This window comes from Rattus norvegicus, chromosome 10 (genome assembly GCF_021556685.1).
Source record: "Rattus norvegicus strain SHRSP/BbbUtx chromosome 10, alternate assembly SHRSP_T2T, whole genome shotgun sequence".
NCBI classification, from domain to species: domain Eukaryota; kingdom Metazoa; phylum Chordata; class Mammalia; order Rodentia; family Muridae; genus Rattus; species Rattus norvegicus.
The window spans coordinates 31,181,000-31,190,939 of record NC_141543.1 but is presented as its reverse complement, the minus strand read 5'-3'; the positions used below and the strand labels follow the sequence as shown (position 1 = coordinate 31,190,939).

General features: G+C 41.6%; 1 protein-coding gene across 3 annotated transcripts; it reads left to right on the top strand.

Moving 5' to 3' along the window:
• Positions 1 to 924: 924 nt before the first annotated feature.
• On the top strand, positions 925 to 7,418 carry Ccng1 (cyclin G1). Of its 3 annotated transcripts, NM_012923.2 has the most exon segments (7): positions 925 to 1,155; positions 2,035 to 2,295; positions 3,779 to 4,032; positions 4,545 to 4,623; positions 4,708 to 4,806; positions 5,022 to 5,320; positions 5,444 to 7,418. In NM_012923.2, coding segments are annotated over 5 exon segments (885 nt in total). In that variant the 5' UTR covers positions 925 to 1,155; the 3' UTR covers positions 5,214 to 5,320; positions 5,444 to 7,418.
• Positions 7,419 to 9,940: the final 2,522 nt, after the last annotated feature.

Sequence of the window (9,940 nt, the reverse complement as noted above, 5' to 3'; positions counted from 1 at the left end):
ACACCCACACACTCACACACACAGAGCAGTCACGAGAACTGAGAACTAATTCTGTGCATTGCTCCTGAGGACACGCCCTTCCCCCACCCCAACCCCAGAAAAAAGAGTCCAGTAAGAGTTCGGAATAATTATTTTTCTGTTGACCTGGTAGAGAAGAGGCTTATAGAGACTGATTTTTAAGAATCATGTTCCTTCACACCCTATTCTGAAGCCCGAAATTCTGTTCACTGCAGATGGGTTTTCCAAGCCCTGCACTTTGCTTTTTTTCCTGCCAAACACATGCCATTTTAAGCCACTGATGACAGTATGAGGGTGCTACAAGCTTGATCTATCAAGAACAAATTCAGAAAATTAGTAGAGGAACAAACAACTACATGGTCCAACTTCATTGTAACATCCGAGAAGTTTCTCAAAAAAGCAAAATAAGATAAAGATTGCCAAAACTCAGAGAGAACCCTCTAGAATGTAATAAAGCACACTATAGAGAAACCTACCGCCTCATTATCTGTAAAGAACGAAAGCAGGTTTTTTTAACTTTCCATTGTGTTTTTTAGAAAGAGGGGGCTGAGCTGCAGTGAACAACAAAAGAGAAAAAAGAAAAACCAAAACAATGCAAAACAAAACAAAAATCCTCGCAGTACTTTCTGGTCCGTTACCCAGGCCAATCTGGCTATTAGCAGCTAGACCTGCCCGGGCAAGCCTTGGCATTGAACATTCAGTTCCGCAGCTTAAGGACAGTTCAGAAATGCTCCAATGAGAGAGGCTGAAAGAATCGGGCGTGGTTCGAAGGGGGCGGAGAATTGAAGTCCGACAACGGGAAGTATGCGCTGATTGGCCGAGCTTCCTCAGAGGCCATCCATCAAAAGAATCACACCAATCAGAGGCGAAGATGAGTCCCAGCTAGCAATCCTGGTGCCCAGCCTGTCTCCCCGCGGCCGGGCGCAGTCCTTCACCGCACGCTGAACCGGAGGAAGGCTGCGCCTAGTCGGGGCGCTGAGGGACCCTCCACCGGGACGCCGGCCCCTCCCCGGGCCTCTGCTCACTTGCCCCCCTGCGAGCCCGTCCCCCTAGTCGGCCTCTCGGATCGGGGACGTGGGGCGAGCTGAGAGCAGGCCCGGGGTGGGTGGTCACTGTGGAGAAGACGTGGCTGTCAAGGTGAGAGGGGACTGTGGGGTGGACCTCAGAGCCCTACACTCCCGAACGCAAGCCCGGGCTAGTCTGCTCCTAGAGAGGCGCGGTGGGAGCAGTATTCCTGTGTCATGCCTCCCAGTCCCAACCTGCACCCCTGAACTGAGTTAGTGGTTCCACACAAAGAGGACTCTCATATCTGTCATATCTTTAAATTGACCAGGGAAGGATCGTCCTCTGTATCCAGGGTTTAGGTTGCGCCCAGGACTCAGAGGAAGTGTAATGCATACTTAGACCAATGCGATTCCCAGCTCCACCTAACTTTTTCTCTTGGTTTTTAAATGGCGTTAGACTATTAGGAGCACTGTGTGCTAAGCACGGTGGCACACTGAGTCATACCATGTGTTATTCACGGTCACCACTCCAAGAAGCAGATGTTGTCACCCTCATTTCCAGATGTAAAAATGAGCTCATTATCTGGCAATAACTAAGCACCTGTCTTTGTGCTAAGCGGCTTGTGTGACTCCATTTAAGTCACCCAATCTATGAGCTTAGGTAATAGCCTTATTTCATCTTCACAGGTAAGGAACTGAGAACGTTCACATTGTTAACATACATGGCTGAGCATTACTATCATTTGACTTTTGGTTTGGACGTATCTTGTTGGGCAGTCTGTTTGTGGCATGTAGTGACAGTGAAGAAGTCTTTCCTTAAGCCATAATTCACATCCTGTACAAACTCAAAATCTAGCAATGTGACTGAGAAGGTAAAAATACTTACAGACCTTCGCAGTGTCAGTGTTAATGGGGGGAGGGAGGTATGCACTATAAAACACATTTTGGCACCGTGCAGAGCGCCAGGCAGGAAGGGCTCTTATGCTCTCTTCTGGGTTTGTTCTATTTATAGATGATAGAAGTACTGACAACTGACTCTCAGAAACTGCTACACCAGCTGAACACCCTGTTGGAACAGGAGTCCAGATGTCAGCCAAAGGTCTGTGGCCTGAAACTGATTGAGTCTGCACATGATAATGGCCTCAGGATGACTGCAAGACTCCGGGACTTTGAAGTCAAAGATCTACTGAGTCTAACTCAGTTCTTTGGCTTCGACACAGAAACATTTTCCCTTGCTGTGAATTTACTGGACAGATTCTTGTCTAAAATGAAGGTATGTTTATGCTACGATGTCTCATTTTCTAACTTCGCTTAGCGTGTTTAAGAGATCAAGTTGCAGAGGGCTGGAGGAATGGTTAAGGAGCGCTTGCTGGTCTTCCAGAAAATCTAAATTCAGTTCCAACACCTAGGTGGGCAGTTGAAATCTGATGCCTTCTTCTAGCCTCCTCTGGCACATGCACAAATGTACCAAACATTCATACATCACATATTAAAATTAATAAAAAGGAAAAGGAGCCAACAAATTGCTGGATTAGGGCTGGTATTAAAAAAAAAAACACTTTCAAATGTGGCAATGGTTCCTTTTTAAAATCAAGACTAGTAATACGTGACTTACTAGTTGTATACTGGAGTAGAAGGTAATTAAACATCAAGCAATTAATTGTAGTACTCTAGTAATGGGAGAGCTGGCTGTATTTAAAACCCTTTCTTGAGCCAGCAAAATAATTGAACACCTAAGAGTACTTTGCACACACCTCAGGTAGTCAACTGAGTCCTGTCCCTACAACACCTCTGAAGAGAATGGATAACCAAAAGTTGTCCTCTGGCCTTTACAGATGCACCATGGCAAACACATGCCCTCATACCTATCTCTCCCTAACACAGAGTAGTAATAAAAATAAAATTAAGGGCCCATCGAAATGCCTTTTCTTAACAATCGGATGGCAGAGACAGGCAGTTCTCTGTGAGTTCGAGGCCAGCCAGGTCTACATAGTGACTTCCAGGACAGCAAAGGCTACACAGTGAGACCATTTCAAAATATAAAAATTGAAAAAATAATTAGAAACTTGTTAAAAACAGTTTTATATATATTTGCATGTTTGTGTGTGGGGGGCACACTCATGCTGCATCATATGTACAAGTGAGGACCACTGTAGGAATTGGTTCTCACTGATCACTATGCGGGTCCCAGGGATGGACTCAGGTCATCAGGGTTGGTGACCAGCTTTTCCCACTAAGCCACACTAGCCCCAATCAAAACCTTTATTCATAGACTGGATATTTCCATTCATCTACTCTCATCTACTCACGCCCATAGATTTAAAGTTAAATCTCCATTAAAGTCTGAATGTTAGGTTGTGGATTAAGAATTAGGATATATTTCTTAATCACTACCCATATACTAAAATTCTAATTCCTTTAGCCATCTGGCATTTCCAGCTCTGGTTTTCATGCAACCGAAAAGGAAGCACTGTCAGGAGGAGGATCATTGTAGTCATTTCCCAGTAACTGGCAAAATACTCATGTGGCTTTTGAAGCTTAACTCTTAAAACGGAAGCTATCCTCCCTATCCATCCAAAATCACTGGTTTCAAGCAGGGCACCTAAGACTGTCAGGCTCCTCTTGAAGTAGAATACGTTAAGTCTGTTGTAGCTGAGATAATTGGTCTTTGATATATTTTTCATGATGACAGCTCTGAGTCCTAGGTTCCCCTTGTGTCCTATTGAAGCCTGGTAAGGACACTGTTGTGTTTATAGGTACAGGCGAAGCATCTCGGCTGTGTCGGACTGAGCTGCTTTTATTTGGCTGTGAAATCGATTGAAGAGGAAAGGAACGTCCCGCTGGCAACTGATTTGATCCGGATAAGTCAGTATAGGTTCACAGTTTCAGACCTGATGAGAATGGAAAAGATTGTGTTGGAGAAAGTGTGCTGGAAAGTCAAAGCTACTACTGCCTTCCAATTTCTGCAGCTCTATTACTCCCTCATTCGGGAGACCTTGCCATTTGAAAGGTATGTGAGCTTTGCTTTGAACAAAAGAGGTTTGGAAATCAAAGGGGTACTGTCTGGCTCTTGCGTAAAGTCAGGGTTTTCATCAGAGAATTCTGATCAAAACAGGTGGATGGCGCCCATGGTCCCCTGCTCCTCGCTGCCTAAGAGAAGTGAAAAGATGGTTGTCAGTCACGTATTGAAGGCTCCTTCTTAAGATGATAGTGCATTTCTACTCTACAGAACCCAGGGAATAAGCGTTTAGCATAAATAATAGAAATACATTCAAAAGATGCACACTTTTTATTAAAATAAAATCCTGGTATTGGTGGTATGCTAGTGTTCACTGAATCCTTTTTGACCAGTCATTTAAAACTCCTATTTAAGAAGTTGTTATCACTGATAAGAGAAAATTTTTTTTCTTAAAATGATTTCTTATGAGTTTTATTTTAAAAACTTCCTTCAATACAACGTCTAAAACTGCCAACTAGATATAATGCTGTCAACATAAAATCAATCCCACTTTCTTGTTAAAGGAGAAACGATCTGAATTTTGAAAGACTAGAAGCCCAACTGAAGGCGTGCCACTGCAGGATCATATTTTCTAAGGCAAAGGTACGTACTTTATATGATCAGTCCTACCTAATCGCAGAGACCGACTTTTACCCTTGACATTTAGTTTATATTTATCTTTTTCAGCCTTCTGTGCTGGCGCTGGCAATCATCGCTTTGGAGATCCAAGCACTGAAGTATGTGGAGTTAACAGAAGGAGTAGAATGTATTCAGAAACATTCCAAGGTATGCCAAGGTGATAGCATTGATCCTATTAGCAAGCTACAAGAGAAATGTATCCACTGTACTCCTGAAGTAAAATAAAATGCTGTGTATTGATCTGAAGCTTAAATGGCTCTCCCTTAGTTCCCTTTGGATGATGAGGAAACATATGAATGAGAATATATTTATTACTACAAATACAATGGGGCCTTTAATACGGTTTTTGATTTTATGTACAGATAAGTGGCCGAGATCTGACCTTCTGGCAAGAGCTTGTTTCCAAGTGTTTAACTGAATATTCATCAAACAAGTGTTCCAAGCCGAACGGTCAGAAGTTAAAATGGATCGTGTCTGGGCGCACTGCACGACAACTGAAGCACAGTTATTACAGGATAACCCACCTCCCAACTATTCCCGAAACCATGGGTTAGTTGGCAAATCTGGTTGTTATCCTCTGTGTACAGAACATTTCCCAGTGAGATCGTTTTTGTGCTATAACTTAAGGATTGAAATACTACCTTCAATATAAAGAATACAGGATGAGGGGCTGGGGATTTAGCTCAGTGGTAGAGCGCTTACCTAGGAAGCGCAAGGCCCTGGGTTCGGTCCCCAGCTCCGAAAAAAAAAGAACCAAAAAAAAAAAAAAAAAAAAAGAATACAGGATGAAAACAGTAAAGGAAACGTGAGTTTGTTGGTCTAGACAGAGAATACTGGGAGGCATTCACTGTGTACCGCAGTCTGAAGAGAAATGAGTATCAAACCTCTAGACACATGCTCATACTGCTGTCAAAGGACTAGCGTAGAAAAGAGAGTCCTCCAAACCGGAAGTTTAAATGTAGTTACTAAAATAGCACTTCTTTAACTTACATATCCCCCCACTGTGGCTTATTTAAAGTTACAGAAGTCCAAGCAGAACGACAAAAGATGTGACCCATATATGAACACATTTTAATCTGTTCATTGATTAGGAGAGTGAATATGAACTTGCATGATGCCCATGTTAGGTTTCTGGAAACTGCCGGGGTATCTTAATTCTCTAGTATTCTCCCTCTGTGGCAGTTGGGCTAATACAAAGTAACTATACGCATGAGAATATAAAATCAGTCTCTGATACATACACATTTTTACCATCAAAATTTCTTAATCATAGCAAAGACTTACCTTTTTATGATTAGGAATTTTTTTTTTAATGTATGGCAGCACATGCCTTTAATCCCAACACTAGGGAGGCAGAGGCAGGTGGATCTCTTTGAGTTCGAAGCCAGGCTGGTCTTTACAGTGAGTTCCAGGACAGCTGGAGAGCTACAGAATGGAGAGACGCTGTCTCAAAAACACTCAAAACAAACAAACAAACCATACCAGTTTGTAGGCAGACTTCTGTTGGGTTGGGTTTGTACTGTTTGCCTACGCAGTGGGATTACAGCAGCAGCAACAAAAACTGTCCCTGAAGTCTTTCTCTGCCACTGTGACCTGAGTTTCCTATGGTACGCGATTTACTCTAAGAAACCTCAGCCCCTCACCACGTTAGCTGTTGGCAAATGGCCTCACAGTTGCGGAAAGTCCCAATTCTAGGCTTGGGAAAGCAATGCTTAGATTTGAATTGGCCCATGAAGCATTCAAATCAAGGCTAAAGACATAAATGTGAAATAAAACTGTGAACCTTCATTTTAACATTGATCTCACTTCCCAGATTTAATCAATATATACTTAGGTGGTATTAAAAATGGTAAACTGCCTAATTTAAATCTCAAAATTTAAACTATGAGGTTTACATCAAAGCCAACATTTCACAAATGTACTTTTAAGGTATTAAAAGAGGTATTTAAGCAGTAAATGGTTTCTTGGCACCCATAACCAAGTAATAGTTAAGTTAGAGGTGGGACTTTTTTATTGCTATGAGAATTACATTTAAACTTTTGGGTGTTTTATAAAAAGCAGATTTCACAAGTTTTGAAAATTGTGACCTTTACTGAAATTTGTTACCTTTAATATTTCTTCTAGAGGATAGGTATTTATAAAAGAAAAATTCGTCAGAATTGCTGCCTCAATCTAGTCCCATTTGAGAAAATTTGTTTCTACTGTCTCAATAACTGGATGAAATATCACTCTGAAAACTTGCCTATTGCACTAAAGCTAGTTTAGGCTTGATAAAACACTCCAGGAGGTTTTTACCACAGACTGTTTCTATTAAAACTGCTGCTTCTCATGTACAATTTTGTTTTAAAAGGAACCGAGTACATCTGCAAAACCTAAGTCTTAAGGGACGTCAGGAGGTACCTTCAGAATTATAGGACCACCATGGTAGTGGGGATTCTCCATGCTGGCCTTGAATGTTTGATCTTCACTGCTGAAATGTGGGTAGCTCCTCAGCGCCCTGTAGAGCCTGAGTCTACCTAGAATAGCTGTAACCATTTTGACAAGTAATGGATAAGAAAATTATCCATTGAGAAGCTAAAAACAAAACAAAACAAAACCAAAGAACGGGTGTATTTTATTCTTAACCTTTGTAAACCATCACTGAGAACACTTCAGTTCTTCCTAACAGCTGTTATGCTTCGATTTGAAAAAAATACTGAGTGGATAACCAACTACCATCATGCTTTGGGTACACCTTTCAATAAAATTACTGAAATGCAGCCTTCCCTGCTTTTGTTTCTTTTGTGATTTAAGTATTTTAGCAATATTACAAAATAAGTTTTTTATATTGTATATTAATTTTACTAAAGATGCACAGAGGCCGAAACAAAATCTCTTAGTAATGCAGTTATTAAGTTGGGTATGGTGATAAACCCTTTTAATTCCAACACTAGGAACCAGCCTGGTCTCCACAGCAAGCTCCAGGCTGGACAGCCTACATGGTGAGACCCCATCTCAAAAACTGTAGTGCTACCATCACCCAGTTACTGTAATTTAAAAAAAAAAAACAAAAAACAGGTTAAGTATGTTGACTGAATAGACACTAAAACAGTGTCTTTTGTATGCATTAATCAGGTTTTTCATTTAGACCTCCCAGTGCCATGGATGTTATTAGTAAAAATGTACGTGTGCACTTCTTCCTGAGTTTACTTAGGGTCATTCACTTGAGCATGGGTAAGAAGTTATTTCCTGGAACAGGTTAGCTTCTCAGCAGATACGACCCTGCCGAAATCACCTGTGCGCTCTAGTTTTGTGTCAGCTTCACACAAGCCACACTCATTTGAGAGGGAACTTCAATTGAGGAAATGGCTCCATCAGATTGGCCTGTGGGCAAGCTGTGAGGAACAGGCCACGAAGCAGCATTCCTTGACATGGATCGGTCTCTGATCCTGCTTAAGTCCTTTCCTGACTCCCTTCTATGATGTTCCCTGATATGGAAGTGGAAGCACAATAAACCCTTTCTCTGTGACTTGCTTTTAGTCCTGATATTTTCTCAGAGCACTATAAATCCTAAATAAGACACCTCTTTCCCTAGTCACCTTTGTCAACAGTCCCGTGGGGATACATCGGGCCTCAGGAACCCTTTCCAAGATGAAATGTTAATGGACACAGTTCTTAGAGCACTGAGTCTACAGCAGGCACTGGAGGAAATGACAGTAACACATTGTACTTGACTCATATCAGACAGGCTCCCCTTTCCAAGTACTGGAACTTTATGTACTTCCAAAGATAAGATACACATATAAATAATTGCTATTTCTGATCTAATGACTGTGGCTGGCAATGATTTGTTAATATAACTATAACCCACCTCACATAAGCCCTAAGCTGAATGAAGATAATCAGTTACCAAAAACATCAGACAGAAGAAGTCATTAGTGTCTGGTATATGCATGGTAACATTAAAATTCAGGTGCTTCTGACTCCCGGGCCTTTGCTTTTATGATCCCAAAATGGAGATTTAATTCATGTGAAGTTGCATGATCCCCATAATCCTAACCATATTCTGTGTGCTATCATGAGAGAATTATATAAGGACTTTCCCTCTTTTATAGTAACAAAGTAGTTTTTATCCAACATGTCATCGCAAACCAACCTTACAGAATGTGCCACATTCTACAGTGGTAACTGGAAAGCTGATCATTCTGATCCAAACCCAGATGGTTTTGACATTAGCTCAGTAAACAGACACTGCAGCAGTCTAACCTGCGAGGAGGACAGGACGGAACCAAAGATCACTGAATATACCGCACTTACAAGACAGGAAGCAAATACACAGCAAGGAAAGGGGAAATCATCAAGTACTAGGTAGAGAACTATGGCATCACTCGAGGAAATGTACAGAGTTACGAGAACATCAGTGAGGACACAAAGCTGAACTGAGGAATGACTGACTGACTGAGCAGTGCATCCTTGACCTGCATGCTACCATCCTCTGGGGAGTATGGGACAGTCATCAAGGCAAGACAGGTCTTGGGCCCTAAAAAGCAAAAAGCTGGAAATACACAAAGTATGTTCACTTCATGAAGTAGAAGTGAGTAACAGGCCAAATTCTAAGAACATGAAAATGAAACCAGAGACTTCCAGACAATTTGTGATGCTAAGGACAAGCATCGAAATCCAACAAACTTTAGACTGAGTGGAAATGAAGGGGCACCATATGTAGAACATACTGTATCAGTACTTGAAAAAAACAAATTACAGTCACTGTATTTACTGACTACGATGGTCTTAAGAGCCAATAAAGATTCAAGAAACGGTGTGTGTGTGTGTGTGTGTGTGTGTGTGTGTGTGTGTGTGTGTAGGGCTAAGTGAAACCCAATAATAAGCCAATAAAGATTCTATTCAAGAAACGGTGTGTGTGTGTGTGTGTGTGTGTGTGTGTGTGTGTGTGTGTGTGTGTGTGTGTGTGTGTAGGGCTAAGTGAAACCCAGAGGAAAACAATGAAAAGGATGGGGTGATAAAATTCAAAATAAATTAACAAGAGAAGAATCCAAACCAAAAACTGGTTTCTTGGAAAAGGTGATAGATGATAGAAAAACTGACAGATTAAGTCCAGTACTAGAAAAAAGATACACTAGTACAGACAGCAGAAGACATTCAAGGGGGCTGGAGAGACGCTCAGAGAGAAGCGTGCTTGCTGACAAGCATCGTGTGCTCAGTTCCATCCACACAAACCACACAGATGGGAAGAGGGAACAGACTTTCACAAGTTGTTCTCCAACATCTACAAGTGCCATCA

Excerpts from the sequence above, each read along its gene's own strand:
- Ccng1 (XM_087569938.1), top strand. The coding sequence starts at position 2,035 with ATGATAGAAGTACTGACAACTGACTCTCAGAAACTGCTACACCAGCTG. Across the intron at positions 4,033-4,544 it reads GAGACCTTGCCATTTGAAAG|GAGAAACGATCTGAATTTTG; the intron begins GTATGTGAGCTT and ends TTCTTGTTAAAG. Across the intron at positions 4,807-5,021 it reads GTATTCAGAAACATTCCAAG|ATAAGTGGCCGAGATCTGAC; the intron begins GTATGCCAAGGT and ends TTTTATGTACAG.